The 21,837-nt window shown below is 47.1% G+C and overlaps 1 protein-coding gene and 2 long non-coding RNA genes across 3 annotated transcripts in view; 1 reads left to right on the forward strand and 2 right to left on the reverse strand.

Annotated features, from left to right (window-relative positions):
• The window catches only part of LOC141730403 (uncharacterized), a 40,887-nt gene extending 34,947 nt beyond the window's left edge, over positions 1-5,940 (forward strand). The window contains exons 13-14 of the long non-coding RNA XR_012581857.1: positions 1,197-3,364; positions 5,577-5,940. This is a non-coding gene — a long non-coding RNA (uncharacterized LOC141730403). The remainder of the gene's footprint in view (positions 1-1,196; positions 3,365-5,576) is intronic.
• Positions 5,941-8,860: 2,920 nt separating this feature from the next.
• KCNJ3 (potassium inwardly rectifying channel subfamily J member 3) overlaps positions 8,861-21,837 on the reverse strand; it is a 32,274-nt gene continuing 19,297 nt past the window's right edge. The window contains exon 3 of the mRNA XM_074547753.1: positions 8,861-10,127. Within this exon, the coding sequence (XP_074403854.1) occupies positions 9,541-10,127 (587 nt within the window). The 3' untranslated portion in view covers positions 8,861-9,540. The remainder of the gene's footprint in view (positions 10,128-21,837) is intronic.
• LOC141730402 (uncharacterized) lies at positions 10,135-17,439 on the reverse strand. Its single transcript, XR_012581856.1, has 3 exons — positions 15,574-17,439; positions 11,914-15,385; positions 10,135-11,824 (listed from the first exon to the last, which is right to left on the reverse strand). It is a non-coding gene; the product is annotated as an uncharacterized LOC141730402 (long non-coding RNA).

Below are 21,837 nucleotides of genomic sequence, written 5' to 3' on the forward strand. Positions count from 1 at the left end.
CCTGCTCTGGGAGGGATTTGGGGGATTTGGGAACATGGGAAGGGACAGAGGCACGAGGGGCGCCAGCAGAGGATTTAGAGGGAGGTTTTCGGGCAGGGGTTGGCAATGCTGCTGGGCCGGGCTGGGCCGGGCGGTGGGAGCAGGGCTCTCCAGGCCTCCGCAATGCTCCGGGAGCCGCAGCCGCTCCGGGATGCAGGGATGCCCTTTCCAGGCAAGGTTGTTTCCATGGCAACCGGACGGGAGCTCCGGGACCGGCTCCTCTCCTTTCCCCAGGAACGGCAGGGCTGGGAATAACCCTGCAGCTCCAGAACTTTCCTCCCGCATGCCCTGGCAGAGAATTGCAGGGATTTTGGGTGGAAAAGCTGCGGCCCCATCCCGGGCTTGGAGTGTCTGCTGCAGCTTGCCATGGGTTTGCTGTGGAATAGCCTGGGAGAGCTGGGAATGTTCCCCTGGAGAAGGGAAGGAAGGCTCCAGGCAGAGCTCAGAGCCCCTGCCAGGGCCTGAAGGGGGATTTGGGATAAAGGGAACAGCAGAAAGGAGAACCTGGGATAGGGGATGGAGGGAACAGCAGAAGGGAAAACCTGGGATAGGGGATGGAGGGAAGAGCAGGACAGAAAACCTGGGACAGGGGCCAGGGAAGCAGGAGGAGGGGGAAGCTGGGACACGGTGCTGGGGGTTCCAGCAGCAATTCCCCTTTCCAAACCCTCATTCCCTCATTAGAGCGGCTCCAAGCCCCAGATCGCCGTGGATTGCAATTCCCCAGCGGGTTTAATCGCGGAACAATGGAGCCGTGGGGCCCGCAGGACCTTTCGGTGGCGCTGCCGCTGTCCTGCTCCTGTCCCCGCTTTCCCGAGGCTCTCCGGGATGCAGCAGCTCCGTCTCTATAGAAACGGGACCCGGGCTCTGCTGCAGCCGCTTCTCCAGGGCTCCATTGCACAAACGCTCGGAAAATTAACGGCAGGAGGGGGAGAAAGTGAGGGATAGGGAAGGAGCACTTGGGAACAGCTCAAATGCACAAATTGGGCGTTGTTTTGCCCTAAGAGGGAGGGGAAAGGAGGAAAAATATTTCGAGTTTTGTAGATTGAACTGATGTTTAATTTACGTGGATGAATGGGAATATTGAAATTGCTTTTGACCCAAAAATGGGTCAAATAACCAGAGCTGGATGGAAAATAAACACAAATGTATTTATCTAGGAGCATCAGCCCCATGCAGATTGACCTCCCTGCTGTCGGAGTTTTCCTCTCTCTGAAGACAGAACCCAAAGGCTTCTTTGGTGAAATCTTAAATTTTTTATATATTTGTCATTATTTAAGGTTTATTATCCCATGGGTTATTTGGAGAACCATCCTTGACAGAATTCCTGCCCCATTCCCAGCAAGGGCTGCATTCCAATGGGAATTAGATCACAATTCCATGGGAATTGGAGCTCCCAGGGTAACACAGGACTGTTCCCTCATTTCTTCCTCCTTAGGGAGCAGATTCTATGTGAATGTCCATTCCTCTGGTTGAAATTCCAAGGATATCATTCCAAAAGGTGACTTTGGGCTGGATTCATCTTTTTTTAGTGCGTGATTTAGCAAGTGCTGGAAATTCTCCTCCGTGCTCATGCAGCCTCCACTTCCAAAATATCCTGGAAAAAGCCTGGAATGCAGTGCAGCATCCCAGCTCTGCCAGGAGCAGGGCTGTGTGGGAAGTGTTGTGCAGAAACACAGCCACTCCTGAATGGAGTGGGGAAGGGGAATAAAACCCAGGAGGTTTGTGCTGCTGGAAATGACTAATTAAAAAAAAAAAATCCCAAAACTCCTTTCCCAAGCATTGTCTCCTGCTGGAAGCAGGATCTTCCATCAGATTTTCAGGATTTGGCAAGAATGTCTCAGGTAAAGCAGCGTAAATATTTCAGATATTCAGCTAAAGATCACTCTGGGGAGGAATGACAACCTGAAGTCATTCCTTGTGGCCTCTTTTATTTGGAATGGTGCTCTGGAATCTTCAGGACGGGGCAGGTCCCATCCAGAATACCCCATGGGAGCAGGAACATTTCAGAATTCCTGGGATAAGGCAGTTTTTCCTCAGCTGGGGCCCGCCCAGATCCGTGGGGATCAGGTGCTGCTGTTTGAGGGCTTTAAAAGCAAACGGAGCTGGGAGGGACCGTGGGCAGCCCTGGGCTGGGATCCCCTCATCCCTCACAATTCCCAGCACCTGGAATCCCAAAATCCCCACGGAAAAGAGGCACCCAAACAGGAGTTTGGGATGGTAAAGTTTTAGGAGAGGGGTGATGAGGCCCTGTCAGCTGGGATGGGAATCATGGCAGGGTAAGAGGATGACAATTCAGATTTTATTGTGGGAAAATTTCTATTGCAGGATTTTGGATGCTGGGAATGACTTCAGCTCCCGGCAGTGTTTCCAGTGGAAGGGTTTGATAATATTCCCATTTCACCATCTCCTGACTCCAGAGCTCTCCTGGTAGGTGCAGAGCTCCCACTGGGCTCTCCCATGGATGTGGGAGCCAAACCGGAACTGGGGGATTCTGGAGCTAATGACAAAAGGGGAATATTTTGGAAACTAAATTCTCTCCCAACTAATATTCTTTTTAAAATTAAATTCTCTCCCAAATAATATTCCAGCTCTGGAGCCTCCTGCCTCCCTGGCTTCCTTTCCTGGCTGTGTAGGGCACCTCTGGATTTTCCAGCTCCTGGTCTGTCCATGGCAGTGGGATCATTCTGGTTCCACAGGACTAACACTGGAAAACACCTTGGATTTCCTTTGTTCCTCACAGGAATTCCTGCCACCAGGACTGGGGAATTGTTCTCTGTGCTGGCACAGCCCAGAATTCCTCATGAGGTGCTGCCAGAGGGATTTTTCATGGATGCATCCCATGGTTTCCTCCATGGATCACCACAGGTGATCTGTGGGTGTTGCCCTGATTTTTTAGCATTTTCTAAGCCTTCTGATGTTTCCATTCTTGTAACCAACTTTGTCACATGCTTTGTGTAAATAACTTATTGTTTTATATTCTTTTATGGAGGAAGAGAAATTTAATGGACTGTTGGTTTGTCCAGTGTCATTGGAGAGGTGGCACTGTCACCCTCCAACCCACTGCCACTTTTGGAAATCTATAAATGTTCGAGTCCAAATATAAATTTCCCTTTTTACCTTAGGAAGAGCAGCGAGTCCACATCGTGTTGTTCGCACGTGGGGAATTGGGTGTTGGATTCTCAGTGCGGATGAGGGAGACCTGAGCAGCTCCTGTGCTCCATCGCCATGGAAACGGAGATCCACACACGGCCATGGATACCGAGCAGATCTCAGCGGTGCTTTGGAACAGCTCCTGTGAGAGCACCGAGGGGAAAGCTGGAAAAAGGTGGGGAAAGGTGGAAAAAGCTGGAAAAAGGTGGGGAAAGGTGGGGAAAGGTGTTTCCATCTGCAGCTCAGCCCAGCATTCCTGGTGGGTGACGCAGCTGAGCTCTGGGATGGAGCAGGAGGATTTTATTGTCCATTGGGGAGGGCAAGGATGAGACATAAACTTTAAGGAATTTCGAGATTTTAGAGGAGCTATGATTTTAGTTAGAGATAAGCTTTATTGGAGTTAATTGAAGTAAATGGGTAGGCCTTGATGAAGTTAGAGTTTGTAGTTAACTAATAATTGATTGCTTGTCAGCACAATGTTTGGTTAGCTGGGTTTCTAATGAAGAATATAGGAACTGGTAAATAGCTTTTAGGAATATAAGACAATTGTAGGAACATCAGACAAATTCCTCTGTTCTGAAACCAACTGAAGACAGGAATGGGAGCTCTACCAAGGGTCCATTTGTCAGATTTGCATTGAAAATGTAGAAAGGTCAGAACGAGGAAGACTTCATTTACTTCCTCATTTTAGGACCCCTCCCCATGGAAGGGACCACCCACCCATTTCAAGGGACAAACTACACGTGTTTAATGGCTTTTGAAACAATAACCATAGGAAGCAGGGAATGGGATGTACCAAAGTTATCAATATGGGTTTGTATTTTGAGTAATCAATACTTGTGTAGATAAAAGGACTCTGTAATCAATCACCTGTAAATTGAGGTGTGTATTTGGGAATTATCCCACAAGAAACATCCACTTTCTAACTCCAAACTGTTAGAGGGTTTTTGGATATTGGTACTAGATCAATATCTATGTTGGGAATGGGAGGTACCAAAGTTATGAATATGGGTTTGTATTTTGGGTACTCAATACTTGTACAGATAAAAGGACTCTGTAATCAATCACCTGTAAATTGAGGTGTGTATTTGGGAATTATGCCACAATAAACATCCACTTTTTAACTTTAAACTGTTAGAGAGTTTTGTCCGTCACAGTTGGATATCGGTTTCTAATATATTGTAATATTTTTAATATATTTTACTTTATATATTCTAGAATATATTTTCTTATTTCTATTTTATAATGTATGTATTATTTTATTTCATTATATATTTACTAATATATTTTAATAATAATAATTTACTAATATAATAAGTATATAATCTAATATATTATATATTAATTATATGTATTATATATCATATATTATATATTATATATTATATATTATATATTATATATTATATATTATATATTATATATTATATATTATATATTATATATTATATATTATATTAATAATCCTTTCCTAATATGGTTTATTATATATTTATTAAATAATATATGTGTATTATATATTATTATGTATTATTTTATATCTCTTCTTTATATTTGTATATTTATTTCTTTCTTTAATATTTGTATATGTTTTATTATATATTTATTATATTTACTAATATACCTAATTATATATTATCATCATTATTGTTGTTTTGTTGTTATTAATTTTTATATTATTGTATTATTATTACTACTGTAAATAATGATATTATATGCTATCTTATTTATTTTTTAATAAAAAGTTATATTTATATTATTGTTTATACTGATGTAAACATATGTATATAATAGTTTGTTTCATTTATTTTTGTTATTATTGTTTTGCTCCCCAAATGCTGGTGCCCAGCACTAAAATTTCCCCTCAAACCCCAACTTTGACCCTGAATTTCCCTGAAAAGCCCAGAGGAATTTCTGGCAGGGATCTGCCAGCTCTGGGTGACTCCTGGGGCAGGATATGGAAGCTCCCAAGGAAAATTCCCACTTTTCCATGGACAGGGAAAGGCCTTTCCCTAAGGAATTAAAAGACATCGAAACACAGCTCAACCCAACCCAATTTTTATTTTTTGCTGCTTTTTAGAGCAAAGAGACTTTGATTTTTATCCCGCCCCAAAGGTGAGAGGAGGAAATTGAGGAGTTTATTATTGGTAATTTTATTAAAGTGACAAAAGGGGGGGATAAGTGACAAATGCCTTAAACCACCCCAGTCTGGGCCAGTTTAACACAGCTGGAGATAAAGCTGAGCTTTGCAGCCTCCATCCAAGACTTGGGTTTACTACAGAACTCAAACCAGACTTGAACATTTATCCAGGGAGACACTGCATGCCCAAAAACGCTTTTATTTCTTTTATTTCTTTAATTTGAATTGAAATATTTACAATTTCCAGGAGAATCCAAGCGGGAATTCAGCAGGAGAGAACACAGACCGGCTGTGCAATCAATCAATCAATCAATCACTGTTAATTACAGTTCTTTTTGCTGAGCAGAAGCAAGGGCTGGGTTCAGATGTTCATAAATAAATTAAAATAAAGTGAACACACCATAAAAATAAAATATGAACACAAGGAAGTCTCTAAAATAAATAAATATGGACAGGTGGCTGTGCTTGTACCTCAATCCTGGCCACAAACCTCGGGAATTCTGCATCCAGCAGGGATGGATTGAAAATCCAACAACCTCAGCACCCCCCAGTACCCAGACTGCATTTCACCACTGCAATAATTCCCTTAATATTAGCTTTTTTTGGCACATTTTCATTTGAAAATCAGAATTTTCCAGTTGATCCCAATTTGACTTTTTCATTGCATTAAGCGAGGCTCCTTTTCCAGTTTTTGCCCCACTTCCAGGGTTTTTGGAGGGTTTTTCCCACCTCCAGCCCTTCTCCCTGGAATGTTTTCCATTTGTGGAGAAACCCCTGGGGAACCCCAAATTGCACCTGGGCTGCTGTGCCAGAGTCAGGAAATACAATGGAATAAAATGGGATAGGATATGGAAAAGAGAAAATTAATAGAATAGAATAGAATAGAATAGAATAGAATAGAATAGAATAGAATGATGAATAGAATAGAATAGAATAGAATAGAATAGAATAGAATAGAATAGAATAGAATAGAATGATGAATAAAAGGAAGACTAAAAATCAGAGTTGAAAAAAAAAAATAAATGGAATAGAATAGAATAGAATAGAATAGAATAGAATAGAATAGAATAGAATAGAATAGAATAGAATAGAATAGAATAGAATGATGAATAAAAGGAAGACGAAAAATCAGAATTGAAAAAAAAAATAAGTGGAATAGAATAGAATAGAATAGAATAGAATAGAATAGAATAGAATAGAATAGAATAGAATAGAATAGAATGATGAATAAAAGGAAGACTAAAAATCAGAATTGAAAAAAAAATAAGTGGAATAGAATAGAATAGAATAGAATAGAATAGAATAGAATAGAATAGAATAGAATAGAATAGAATAGAATAGAATAGAATGATGAATAAAAGGAAGACTAAAAATCAGAATTGAAAAAAAAAATAAGTGGAATAGAATAGAATAGAATAGAATAGAATAGAATAGAATAGAATAGAATAGAATAGAATAGAATAGAATAGAATAGAATGATGAATAAAAGGAAGACGAAAAATCAGAATTGAAAAAAAAAATAAGTGGAATAGAATAGAATAGAATAGAATAGAATAGAATAGAATAGAATAGAATAGAATAGAATAGAATAGAATAGAATAGAATGATGAATAAAAGGAAGACTAAAAATCAGAATTGAAAAAAAAAATAAGTGGAATAGAATAGAATAGAATAGAATAGAATAGAATAGAATAGAATAGAATAGAATAGAATAGAATAGAATAGAATAGAATGATGAATAAAATGAAGACTAAAAATCAGAATTGAAAAAAAAAATAAGTGGAATAGAATAGAATAGAATAGAATAGAATAGAATAGAATAGAATAGAATAGAATAGAATAGAATAGAATAGAATAGAATAGAATAGAATGATGAATAAAATGAAGACTAAAAATCAGAATTGAAAAAAAAAATAAGTGGAATAGAATAGAATAGAATAGAATAGAATAGAATAGAATAGAATAGAATAGAATAGAATAGAATGATGAATAAAATGAAGACTAAAAATCAGAATTGAAAAAAAAAATAAGTGGAATAGAATAGAATAGAATAGAATAGAATAGAATAGAATAGAATAGAATAGAATAGAATAGAATAGAATAGAATAGAATGATGAATAAAAGGAAGACGAAAAATCAGAATTTCAAAAAAAAAAAATGGAATAGAATAGAATAGAATAGAATAGAATAGAATAGAATAGAATAGAATAGAATAGAATAGAATAGAATAGAATAGAATGATGAATAAAAGGAAGACTAAAAATCAGAATTGAAAAAAAAAAATAAGTGGAATAGAATAGAATAGAATAGAATAGAATAGAATAGAATAGAATAGAATAGAATAGAATAGAATGATGAATAAAAGGAAGACTAAAAATCAGAATTGAAAAAAAAATAAGTGGAATAGAATAGAATAGAATAGAATAGAATAGAATAGAATAGAATAGAATAGAATAGAATAGAATAGAATAGAATGAAGAATACAAGTACGAATATGAATACGAACACGAATACGAATAAGTTAAGAAACAAACTAGAATATGGAAAACCAATAGAATTAGAATAGAATAAGAAAAGAATGAGAGTAAGATCAGGATAAACCATGGGAAGGAACTCTGGGAATTGTGCAGCATGCTCAGGAATACAGTGGCAGTCACACACTGACCCTTCCAGGGACACTGGTGGCTGAGCCAGCTCCAGCAGGGCTGCACTTCCAAGTCCTCGTTCCATGCCAGCATCTACAAAATCCCAGTTTTTCCCTCAGAACCCCTCAGCTCTGTCATTTATTACCCAGCAATGCTGGCATGGCTGCAGGGAGAGCCAGAGGTGCCCATCCAGGGATGTTCCTCTGCCCACACCTGGGAGCACCTGGATGTTATCCCAAGGGTTTCACCCACAGGATGGCACTCGGAGCCCTGTTCCTGGTGGGGTTCCTGTCCCACCCATCCCTCCTTCTATCCCAAACCTCCCCCAAGCAGCCTCTGGGAAGGAAGGCCCCAAACACAGCCCAGGGGTCCATGGGCACCTCAACCCTCTGGATTTTGGGAAGGTGCTCCACCTGGAGGTGGAGGTGCTCCTGGAGGCCCTCCAGGTGTGTTCTCCTCCTCATCACAGAGCCCACCCTGCCTTGATCCAGTGGGCAAAGGAAATCCAAACACAGGCACTGAGGAATCAACCCCAGCACGTCAACATTCATCCAAGGTTTGGGTCACTCTTTGGGGTCCTCATTCTGCAGCTCAGAACAAGGTCAAACAGCACTTTCACCACAAAAAGCAGCGAGGGATGAGGCTTGGGAGCACCCCTGCCCTGCCTGGCAGGGAAATCCAGGCCCAGAGGGACTGGGGGAATCGCGGCTCTGCTTTTAGGGTGCAGTTCTTCCAACAGAGGAGCCTGCTTGGCACCACGGGTACATTCAGCTTTTTTCATGGTTGGTTGTTTCAGCAACCGGAGAAATCAAACACATCCTACTGATTTTCATCCACATATAAATCACAAAGATTTTTTATAAAAATGTTACTAATTATACCTAAAGTGTGAACTCAAGTCATTTATTTATCACTTTGCCCCAGGCTTAAGAACACAAGTTTATTTTCTAAACAAAGCCTGATGAAATACAGATTTTTATTTTTCCCCCCGGTATTTTTCCTGGTGGCTTTGACACAAGGAACAATCCCCCCCCACAAAAAAAAAAAAAACAAACAAACTTGAAAGCAAACTAGAAACCAGCAGTGGATTTAAGGCGAGCAGATTTGATGTGAAAGGTGAACTAAAACACCTCCTTGGAGGAAAAAACCCACATGCAGCAAACAACTTGGGTGAGCAAACCACGACCCACGGCAGGGAAAAAACAAACCCCAAACGCTTTCAACTCCAGTTCAGCTTCCCCTGCACGTTCCCCACTCCGTGTTGTCCCCATTCCCTGGGGAATGCAGGGGCAGGGAGGCCCCTCTGGGTGTTTTTGGGGGTACAGAGTATAAATACAGGAGAGGTCATGCCACGGACGAGATGCAGAGATTGCACACGGTTATTGCATGCGCTGGGACCGGACGCGCCGAGGACGCGGCCCTCGCTCGGAACCCCGCGGGACGCCCCCAGCTCCTGGAGCACCGAGCCCACCCCGGCTCCCCCCGGCTCCCCCGAGCCCACCCCGGCCCCTGGGCGGCCCCGAGCCCCCGGCAGCCCCCGCTGCCCTCCTGGCAGTCCCGGCCGTGTTATGTGAAGCGGTCAGAATTCATTTTGCGCAGTTTGGGCGGAAGGTTCCCCTCCATCCTGCCGCCGCCCCCCGAGAGCTTCTGCAGCTTGGGGGGCAGCTCTGCCACCGACTGGCTCATGGGATCCGACATCATCTTCGTGGTCTTAGAGCCCAGTTTCTCCTCGGAGTTGCCGGGCACCGAGCTGATGCGCTGGAGTTTCATGGGCAGGTCGCCCATGCTGTAGGCCTTCTCCGAGGTGGTGGAGCTCATCCTGAGCAGTTTTTTTGGGAAGTCGTCCCTCCCGGTGATTTTCTGCAGTTTTGAGGGCAGCTTTGTGCCCACCTCGTCGAGCCCATCCAGGCACTCCACGGAGTTGTTCCTCTCCTTGCTGTTGCTGACGGCGGGCGGGATCAGGGGCGAGGACATGAGGAGCATCTCCTCCTGCTCCTTCACGCTGTAGGGCGGGGTGGGCACCTCGAAGGTGGCGTGGAACTGGGAATAATCCACCTTGAAGAACCCCTCCTCCAAGGAGATCACCGGGAAGAAGCGATGGCCCCAGAGCACCTCGTCCTCCGTGTAGGATGTCCTGGCTTGGCACGTCATCCCTGCAAGGAGAAAGGAGGAAAAGCTTCCAGCAGTCCCAGGAAATTGGGGATGCACAGAAATCCTTCAGCAATTCCATGAAATGGATTTTGTGAGTCTAAATGTATTAAAAAAAAAAAAAAAAAAAAGCATTGGCCTGCCCTTGTTTAGTTGGATATTAGGGAAAATTCCTTCATGGGAAGGGTTGTCCAAGGCAGTGGTGGAGTCCCCATCCCTGGAGGGATTTCAAAGCTCTGTGGATGTGGCACCTCAGGAGGTGGGCCACTTGATGTCCTTAAAGGTCTTTTCCAACCCTAAGGATTCCATGATTTTAGGATTCTACAGGCGTTAATTCATCATTCCCAAGGGGCAGAACTGAGCAATTCCCACCTACATTTACAGACCCTTTCTGAAGGTCCTGCTGCCAAAGGGACATCAGGGCTACCTGAGAACCCTGGGACTGCAGCAGCAGGAGCTGTAAGGGCAAATGGGACTTGTCAGATCCTAAAGTCTTCCTAAGTCATTCCGCATTTTCCTCATATCCATGAATGCACACAAAACCAGCCCCTCATCAGCACACTCCAACACATCAGCAAGTCCTACAAAATACATTTATTCCTCCTCAAAGGCCTCACCAGCAATCTGCTCCCACACCCATCACTGCCAGGCTGGGATCCAGCTCCAAAAGATTAACAGGGAATAAAATCCATGACTAAGAGGCACAAAAAATACTGCCCTTCCTCTTCCTCCCACCGTGGAGAAAAGTCCCCTCAAGCATCAGAAATGGCCACCCTGGTGACCCCTGGGAATCAGAGGGAGATGATGCTCATGGATTGCTGGAGGCTTCCAGAAGAAATCCTGCTTTTTTCATCATCATCATTATTATTATTATTATTATTATTATTATTATTATTTTTAACCACTCTCTGTAGAAATCTGCAAATAGATTTACGCTGCCATTTGCTCCTCACGCAGCCAAGTGGAAATGTGACATTTGGATTTCAGGAAGCTCCATCCACCTCTGCAAACACATCCCCTGCCTGGCTCACCAGGAGCCAGGAGGAAAGGAAGGGAACTTGGGAAGGCACAGGAAAAACAACAGCGGGGCTGCAGCAGGGGGGAGTGGGATGGAATGTGACACACAGCCAGGAAAATTCCAGTTTATCCCACCTCATGCTGCTGCTGATGGAATCAGTGCTGGTCTTGCTGCTGATCACAAGACAAAACCGTTGCCCACTTTATCTCTTGGGAGGAAAATATGAATCCAGGGGTTTTAGCATTGGATGCTGCTCCCATTGCCAGGGAGGCCTCACATCTGCAGGAGCACAGCCAGAGCCACCCCACGGCCTCACCCAGGACACATTTTGTACTTCCCAGTGAATTTTCACCCAGAGCCCAGGTGCTCCTGTTTATGAAGTGGAGTGGAAGCAATCCTGTTCCTAAAGGGCTTAGGAAAAACCTGCAATTCTGAGACAAATGGCAATTTGAGTGAGTTCCTCTTCCAGCTGCGCCCCTCGCTCTGCAGCTGCTCAGCAGCAGCTTCATCAGCACATCCCAGAGCTTCCCCTCCTGAGCCTCAGCGCTGACCCTGACTGGGACCTCCTCAGGGACTGAATGTGGCATTCCACATCTGTGTCCCCATCCACATCTGAATCCACATCCCTTTCTGCATCTCCAGACCCATCTGCACTCCCATCCCTATCCCAATTCCCATTCACACCTCTTTTCATATCCACATCTACATTCCCATCCCTGCCAACATTCCCATCCCATCCCCATCCTCATCCCTATCCCAATTCCCATTCACACCTATTTCCATATCCACATCTGCATTCCCATCCCATCCCCATCCTCATCCCCTTCTGTATCAACATCTCCAGACACAGATCCATCCACACTCACATTCCCATCCAAATTCCCATCCCAGTCTGCATCCACACCCCTGTCATCATCATTCCCATCCCCATCCCCTTCTGCACCCATATCTCCAGATCAACATCCACCTGCATTCCCATTCCCATTCCCACCCAAATTCCCATTCAAATTCCAATCCCAATCCCCATCCTCATCTGCACCAGCATTCCCATGCCCTGTCCCTTGTGCATCCCCATTCCCACCCCAGGCAATCCCATGGCAATGTCCCAAGGGCTATTTCCACCTCCTGCCCCATGGTCCTGCCTCTGCCAGCACGCTTTCCAAGGAGGAATTTTGTACCCACTATTACCATGGAAAAATTCATCAGCAGAATCTTGGAAAAATCAGCCACAAATTCTGTCTCATTCCCACATCAGCTCGCTGGAGGGGAAAATATCTGCAGGAATATAATTTGTCTTTCAGACCCATTTATCTCCTTCCCAACAAACCCAAGGGCACAAATTATTTAAGAGCCTCTCAGGGTGAAGAGCAGCAGCCAATATTCCCAACGTCCTTGGGAATACGTGTCAGCCAGCAGACAGTGCTGAGAGGCGCTACCATGGCCAGGACGAGAAATCAATTCCCAGCTTTTCTTCCAGCTCTGCTGCATTTTTCAGCTTTTCCTTTGTGTTCTGTTCTCTCAGCAACGCCTCAGCCCCAGCCCTGAGCTCTCACTGTTGTTCTGCTGTTCCACACTTGTATTCCAGCAACAACAGAACCCCACAATGGTTTGGGTGGGAAGGGATTTTAAAAACAAAACCATCCCATCCCTGCCATGGCAGAGACACCTCTACCATCCCAGGGTGCTCCAAGCCCCATCCAGCCTGGCCTTGGGCACTGCCAGGGATCCAGGGCAGCCACAGCTGCTCTGACAATCCCAGCCCAGCCAGGAATTCCCAATTCCCAGTGTCCCACCCATCCCTGCCCTCTGGCACTGGGAGCCATTCCCTGGCTCCTGTCCCTCCATCCCTTGTCCCCAGCCCCTCTCAGCTCTCCTGGAGCCCCTTCAGGCCCTGCAGGGGCTCTGAGCTCTGCCTGGAGCCTTCCCTGCTCCAGGGGAACATTCCCAGCTCTCCCAGAGCAGAGGGGCTCCATCCAACCCCAAATCCATGAACATTTCCACGTTTTCCCACAGACAGAGCAGGATCAGTTGCATGCTCCCCACCTCTGCCAGCCCTTCTGATAACCACTCCAGGATTATTTTCCATGAATTTTCCTCATGGATATCCCTCCCTCCTGGTTCCCAGTGTTCCATTCCTGCGATTGGCATGGAAGGGTTTTCATTTTTTGAGCTTTTTCCCCTCAGGAGTTTCCCCTCAGCAGGGCCTGTGGCCTGCACTGCTCTGAGGCCTCCACCCCAACCACAGGCCCGCTCCCATCTCTCCAAGTTCTCCCCACAATTAATATCCATTTGCAGGATAAATTTCCAGCTCCAGCTTGGGAGCTGCCTGCAGTGGAATTATTTATTATGGAATTAAGCAGTGTTTGTCAAAGGAAAAGCCTTTGGAGCATTTTGTTCCCTGCTCCCAGCTCAGCCCCCCTCACCGAGGGCTCTGGGAACCAGCAAAGCTCTGCCTGCACACAAATCCCACCTGAGCAAGTGTAACAATTCCAGCAGAAATACCCCAAAATATCCAATAAACCCCTTCTCCATTGCTTCAAAACCAGGGAGTGCTTTTTGTGCATGTGGGGAACCCTGAGGAGCTGTGGCTGCCCCATCCCTAAAAGTGTCCAAGGCCACTTGGACAACCTGGGATGGTGGAAGGTGTCCCACCCATCCAATTAAGGATCATCCTTAATTTCCCTTCCAATCCAAGCCATTCCACAACTCTGTGACTTGCTGTCAGCCCAGCTCATTGCTGCTTTCCCAGATTAATGAGGGGGCAGATGGAGGCCAAAAAAAAAAAAGCCGTAAATAAATGCTTCGACTAATTCCACCCTCTAATAATCCTCCAATTATTTCCAAATTTCCAAAGGGCCCAGATGGAGCTGGCTGTTTTCTAGAGCTCATCATAAATTGCCTTGAAAAGAATCCCAGCCCTGTTATTTATCCCATTTGATCCCTGAGCTTGGCCACTGCCTGGGAAATCACGGATCATTAATCAGCTTTTAACAGCTTCCCCCTGGCCTGGGAGAGGCCTCAGAAGCAGTTCTGGCACCCAGAGGTTCCCTGGCTCTTTCTCTCTTCAAAGGAATGCCAGAAATGTCACCTTCAGCCGTTGGAATGCAGTTAGCTGGACACAGGGACACACGGGTGTCCTTCCCAATGGGGAAAAGTTCATTCTCATCAGTGGAAAGAGGGAATTAATTGGGAATTACAGCGACTCACAGCACGGGATACCAACGGCCACAAAAAGGGCATCTCTGTGTCCTAGCATTGGGAGGAAGAGGCACCCCCAGCAGGAATTCCTGGCCAAAAGGCACAAATACCCTTCTTTTTGTCAGGTTTTTACCTTTTTCCTTAGAAGAGCTTCTGCCCTGCAGGTTAAAATCCCCAGAGCTGAGTCAGGGGCTCTTCCATGTGCACTCTGGGGGGATGATCTGCCTTAAACCTGCACCTTACCTGTAAAACCTCCAAAATACCAGTGAAAAATTAATCACACAGCAAAGTTTGATGAATTTCTGATAACTGAGCTAATTCAGAACTGCAATGTAAGGCCCATGAAGGGAAGAGTAAAGCCTGATTGGGACTTGATACAGAGACATACAACACTTGCCCTTTGCTCTTGCAGGACTGAGGGAGGATTTGCTGCAGCAGGGAAAAGGATTCCCACAGCAACCTCTGCTCTTCCAGGAGAGCAGGGGAAATTAGGGAATCTTGGGATGGTCTGGGTCATGGGGGAAATCAAGGATCAGAAATCAGGGTTCATCCCACCCCTGCCATGGGCAGGGACACCATCCCAGGCTGCTCCAAGCCCTGTCCAGCCTGGCCTGGGATGATCCCAGGGATGCAGGGGCAGCACAGCTTCACCCCAAACACAGGGACAGCAGCTGGTTCATCCCATTTAGCTAAGGAAAACTGATAAATGGGATAACTGATAAACAAGATATCCTGATGTTCACATCTGCAACGGTGACAGATTGTTACCACGATATTTTCTGAAAAATCTTCCTTGCCCAGGATTTTTCTCCTGAGAAGCTGAGAAGCCACAGAAAAGAAATGAAGAAACATAAACAATAATTACCTGATTGCTTTGTAACGTGGTCTGGAGGTTGCTTACCAACAGGTGCATCTTTGATTGGTTCCATGTGAATTGTTCTTAATTAATGACCAGTCCCAGTCCAGCTGTGTCAGGACCCTGGTCAGTCACGAGCTTTTATTTTTCATTCCTTTCTAGCTTTCTGATGTGTTCTTTCTCTTTCTTTACTATAGTTTTAGTACAGGAATAGAATAGAATAGAATAGAATAGAATAGAATAGAATAGAATAGAATAGAATAGAATAGAATAGAATAGAATAGAATAGAAATAGAAATAGAAATAGAAATAGAAATAGAATAGAATAGAATAATAAATCAGCCTTCTGAGAACATGGAGTTAAATTCTCATCTCTCACCTGATCCTGGGGACCTCACAACACAACAGATGGCTGAGATCTGCAATCAGCCAGAAAATGGGGACGCCAACGGGGCTCAGCCCCCAAACCCAGCAGGGTTTCAGCTCCCAGGCTCTCCCTGTCCCCCTGTATTCTCCATGGAAGTTCAGCTGGCAGACTGGGAAGGGCACAGCCCTTTGGGAGGGCTCCTGAGCAGCACAGACAGCGTGGGGCTGCAGCCCCAGCACCTCCAGCTCCCTGGGAACAGCAGCAGCAGCTATTTCTGGCACTCACATTTCCCCAGCACCGGCACAAGGCTGGTCCCTGATTACAGTGGTGATGGCTTGGAGTGCTCCAGAATGTTCTGGCAATCCTGGCCAGGGAGCTGGGAATATTCCTGTGGAGAGGGGAAGGATTCAGGGAGAGCTCAGAGCCCCTGGCAGGGCCTGAAGGGGCTCCAGGAGAGCTGAGAGGGGCTGGGGACAAGGGATGGAGGGACAGGAGCCAGGGAATGGCTCCCAATGCCAGAGGGCAGGGATGGATGGGACATTGGGAATTGCTCAGCATCCTCCCTGAAAGGATGCTGAGCCAATTTTTTCATAAAAACCCACTTTGGTTAAAGAGAAAAAAATACAGCATTTCCTGAAATGGAAGGCACAAAATGTGTCCTAAAGGTACCAACCACAAAAACCCTTTATGAATCCATGAAAATACCACAGAATCCCAGGATTATCTGGCTGGGAAGATGATTAAAGACAATTAATTCCAACCCCATGGGTAGGGACACCTTCCATTATCCCAAGCCCCGTCCAGCCTGGCCTTGGGCACTTCCAGGGATCCAGGGGCAGCCCCAGCTGCTCTGGGAATTCGAATCCCTGGGAATTCCAACACACACAGATTTAACACAGGAAGTCTGTGGGAAAAAGGGAGTTAAGATGATCTCCAAGATCCCTTCCAACCCAAACCATTCCATGCTCCCGTGGCTCCAGACCACACTCCTGTCTGTCAGACATGATTTATCCCTAACACTTTATTTCTCCTCACCCTGGGGAGCAATCCAGGCTCCTGCCCTGCTCCTCAGTTCAGCCACGCTGTTTATCTCCATTCCATAAATACCTCCTGCGTTATTCCCACTGTCCTCACGGAGCATTCCTGACATTTAAACAGAGCCATGACACCAAAGGTATGCTCCTTATCAGCCAGGCCTCTTCCAGGGGCACTTTTTGATCCTCACACCCCCAGATTTCCCTGGCACCCTCAGCAGCTCATCCTGGTGTTTGCCAGCACCATCCTTAGCCCAAATCACGGCAGGTTTCCAAAATCCCATGGAAGCAGCACAGGAAAGCATGTCCTGCTCCTGCCCCCACATCCAGGGATGCAACATGCTGCTGGCAGGTCGGGAACCTTTTTTCTGTACCAAAAAAAGAGGGGAAAATGAAAGTTTGGCAGTTTCCAGGCCTGGAGCAGGGCTGTCCATCCCTTTGGAAAAGCAGAGGCAGGAGCAGTTATCTGGATCAGACATTCCCTGCAATAACACACATTCCACGCAATAATTAATCCTGGCTGAGAAATCTGCCCTGCTATTTTTAGCCTCTCCTGATTAGATTTTGTTTTTAATCCCAACCCCAGGCTGCGCTCCCGCTCCCCGCGGCTGGGATGCGTCAGGGCCCAGCCCCTGCAGCTCCTGCCTGGGAGCAGGCTCCGCTCCCAGAGCCATCTGCCACCCTCCCAGGCCTGCATCACTGCCTCCCACCCGCCTGGCACTGACTCAGCAGCGCCAGCAGGGCAGCACTTCCCTGCCTGCCCCACGCAGCTCCTGCTGGGAGCAAGGGCAGGGAGAGGGATGGGATGGGATGGGATGGGATGGGATGGGAATGGGAATGGGAATGGGAATGGGAATGGGAATGGGAATGGGAATGGGAATGGGATGGGATGGGATGGGATGGGATGGGATGGGATGGGATGGGATGGGATGGGAAGGGAAGGGGATGGGAAGGGGATGGGAAGGGGATGGGAAGGGGATGGGAAGGGGATGGGACGGGGATGGGACGGGGATGGGACGGGGATGGGACGGGGATGGGACGGGGATGGGACGGGGATGGGACGGGGATGGGATGGGGATGGGATGGGGATGGGATGGGGATGGGATGGGGATGGGATGGGAATGGGAATGGATCCCCTCTGCCGCAGACATCTTTTTGTGAAAATCCTTTTCTTTAGGATTTTCCCTTCTGAGAAGCTGAGAGGCCTCAAAAACAAAATGTAAACAATGGTTATCTGCTGCTGTGGAATGCAACAGGTAGATTTTTGATTGGGCCATCTTGAATGTTTACAGTTAATGGCCAACCACAGACCAGATAGCTTGGACTCTCTGTCCAAGACACAGACCTTTGTTATTCATTCTTTTCTATTCTTAGCTAGCCTTAAGAAGAAACCTTTCCTTCTATTTCTTTCTAGTATAGCCATAATGTAATATATATATATATATATATATATATATATATATATATATATATATTAAAATAATAAATCAAGCCTTCTGAACATAGAGTCAACATTCTCATCTCTTGCCTCATCCAAGAACCCCTGTGAACCCTGTCACACCCCTCTCCTGGGGTGGGGGTAGTCCCAGGCAGCTGGGGACATGGGCAAAGTGGGGTTTGGATAAAAGCTGGAATTGCCCATCCACGCCCTGGAAAAACACAGTGGATGCTCTCCAGAGCTCCCACCAGCCCCAAGTATTCCCAGACTTTTCCTGACAGCATGGAAACATTCCTTATGCTGAACAGAGAATTCCAGACTGGTTTGGGTTGGAACAGAAATTAAGGATCATCCCATTCCACCTGGCAGGGAACACCTTCCACTGTCCCAGGCAGCTCCAAGCCCCATCCAACCTGGCTGGGACAATTCCAGGGATCCAGGGACAGCCACAGCTGCTCTGGGAATCTGTGCCAGGAAAACACTCCTTCATGGAAAGGGCTGTCCAGCCTGGCAGCCCCCATCCCTGGAGGAATTCCAAAGCCCTGTGGATGTGGGGACAGGGGCAGTGGTGGCCTGGGCAGACTGGGAATGGTTGGACTCCATGGTCTGACAGGGATTTTCCTAAAAAAAAAACAAAAAAAAACTCTGGTTCTGCTTTTCATGGAATTTGGGTGCAGCTGGAAATGAGGGGATTCATTTGTAGCTCGATGTTGGGAATGGTGGGGAAGAGCCAGGGGGAGAAAGGAATGTTCTGTTAAATCCCAGGAGACTGGTGGAGGTCAGAGCAACACCTGAGGCAAGTCTGGGGATCAGTGAGAAAAGGGAAAAATTAAAAAAGATATTTACAATAATTTCTGCTCTCCAGACGAGAACATTTGCATAGTGAGGCTGAGCCCAGCCCTCCCTCCCCTCTCACAGCCACTCCTCAAACACCCACCCGGCCATATGGGCTCAGCACCAGAATAGAGCTTCCCTCTGCAGCCCCAAAAACACCCCGAGGGATCCAGAGACGCCTTCCTGCATGGAAAATCCAGCTCTCCTCACGTGGAAAGGCACAATTTACTGGGGTGGACACAGGGCCACACAGGCAGAGCACTCCTGGGCTCCAGGGCCTGGGGATGATCCCCAGAGGGAGACCTGCTCCATGCCAGCATCCCTGCCTGCAGCCACCCCATGGAAAAGGGATGGCTGGGAGACTGATTGAAATAGCACACAAAGTCAGCAGCCACTTTCTGAGCTGAAAATAATCTGTATCCACGTCAGGGCTGGTACAGAGAGGGATCATCTGCCTCTGATCGTCCAAAGAAGGAGTGGAATCCCCATCCCTGGAGGTGTCCAGGGTTGATGGGGCTTGGAGCACCCTGGGATAGGGGAAGGTGCCCCTGCAGGGTGAGTTTAGGGTCCCTTCCCACCCAAACCAGTCTGAGATTCCATGGTTTACAGAAGGAGCTGTGTTTGGGAATAACCTTTAGGATTTAGTGCTGCTGGTTTAACACAGGGATTGATTTGTTGAGTCTCTTAAAACACTGAGCATTTTGAGGCCATCAATTCGCGCCCAGAACTGTTTCCAACACAGCTGCTCTGTGATTCCTGCTCCTCTCCTGCAGCCTCAGCTTGGCCAAGGAATTCAAGGGGAGACCCCCCCAGACCCATCATGGGAGAGGGAAAACATCCAGAGCTGTGCCAGAGGGGCTGGGATGGATTTAGAGCAAGGCTCTTCCCCCAGAGGGTCTGGACAGCACTCCAGGGATGCCCAGGGTGGGATTTTGGGGTGTCTGTGCAGGACCAGGGCTTGGATCCATGATCCTATGGCTCCCTCCAGCTCTGATACTCCACAATTCCATGCAAACATCAGCATCCCCTCATACTTAAACCCAATATTTATAAATCCAACCCAATACTCAAAACTCCTGGAGAACACAGATTGCACTCCCATGTTCCCAGGGCTGGATGCAGGGGATGATCCCCAAAGGAGATCACCAGCCCTGCCAACCCCAAACTCCTATTCTGAGGGATCCTTCTGTGCCCAGTCCTGCACCTCAGCCCCGTGCACAGCTGGAACAGCTCCTGTCCTGCACCTCAGCACAGCTGGAACAGCTCCTGTCCTGCACCTCAGAGTGTGCACAGCTGGAACACCACATCTGTGAGCTAAACACGGATTGTGGCACACAGCTGGCACAAGGGGCTGGCAAACACTCCCTGCCTGGCAGCAGGAGCACACAGGCTCCCTGGAAAGGGAGGATCAGCCCTGTCAGCCCTGCCAGCTGGGATTTGGGGCTGCAAGAGGCTCTTCAGGAATCCACACGCTCCTTGCTGGGCCATAGATATACAAATATATGCAAATATCACGGAATGACAGACTCCCAGGGTGGTTTGGGGAGGGAAGGACAGAAAATCCCATCCCATCCCACACCCTGCCACAGGCAGGGACACCTCCCTCTATCCCAGGTTGCTCCAGCCTGGCCTGGAGCACTCCCAGGGATGGGGCAGTTCCCCATTCCCCTGCAGTGAGCAGAGATCTCGCTGGGATCTCCCCAAATTGAAAACCTAGAAATCCTTTTCCCCTAGGAAAAAATTCCCCAACAGCACCTCCACACCCTCAGCAACTCCATGCTGGATTCTCCCCTTTTGTGACACATTCTCCTGCCCCTCCAGGTGACCCAGGTGCTCAGCATCTCCCAGCTGCGCCTCCATCCTCAGCATCCTCACACCTCTCCCGAGGAACATCCCACATCCCAGAGTACCTGGGACAAGAATCCCCAAATCCTCAAATCCCACAGGCCCCACACTTGCTGCAGCAGAGGAAGAGGAGGCTCAGAGGGGGTGGATGCTGCTCCCTCCCCATAGTTTAAATCCGAAGGTGGCACAGGGAGATCATTTCCTGCAGGAGGGAGGGAGGGAGGGAGATGATCCCGACCCCATCCTGCAGTCAGGGGGTTAATTAGGGCCCCCATTCCTGGGGATGTGATGTCATCCAGCAGGCTTGTTATTCCCAGGAGGATCAATCTGATCCCCAGTCAGGGGGGTTAATTAGGGCCCCTGTCCCTGGGGATGTGATGTCATGCAGCAGCTCATCATTCCCAGGAGGATCAATCTGATCCCAAACCCATCCTGCATTAACTAGGGCCCCCATTCCTGGGGATATGATACCATCCAGCAGGTATTCCCAGGAGGATCAATCTGATCCCGATCCCACCCCACAATCAGGCAGGTTAATTAGGGCCCCCATTCCAGGGATGTGATTTCAGTTATTCCCAGGAGGATCAATCTGCCACATCCCAGCCCGAGCTGCACAAATACCCACATGCCTGCCAGGGGTTTCTAATTTTACATCCCAGCCTTGCCTGCCATGCCCATCGTGCTGATTTAGCTCTCCCCAGGCTGGCTTTAAAGCCTCTAAGTCTGGAGCATTTTTGCCATTTTAGGGAAAACGATGCCTTTTATTTCCTGCAGGTTTCAGAAGCGTTTGGTGTTTATGACACCGGCAGTTCTGGCTGGGGCTCTTTGCCTTTTCCCATCCCAGGTCTCAGGGCACTGCTTTGCTTCCAGGAAAAATCCTGGTGGGCTGCAGAGGTGCTGCCACTCCTTCCCAGGGTCCTGGTTTGGGTGGGAAGGGACCTTAAATCCCATCCCATTGCCGTGGCAGGGGCACTTTCCACTGTCCCAGGCTGCTCCAGCTGGCACTGGGCACTGCCAGGGATCCAGAGCCATCCATGGAATAACCTGTGCCAGGGCATCCAGCCCTCCCAGCCAGGAATTCCCAACATCCCATCCATCCCTGCCCTCTGGCAGTGGGAGCCATTC

The sequence above is a fragment of the Zonotrichia albicollis genome, chromosome 10 (assembly GCF_047830755.1).
Source record: "Zonotrichia albicollis isolate bZonAlb1 chromosome 10, bZonAlb1.hap1, whole genome shotgun sequence".
Lineage (NCBI taxonomy): Eukaryota > Metazoa > Chordata > Aves > Passeriformes > Passerellidae > Zonotrichia > Zonotrichia albicollis.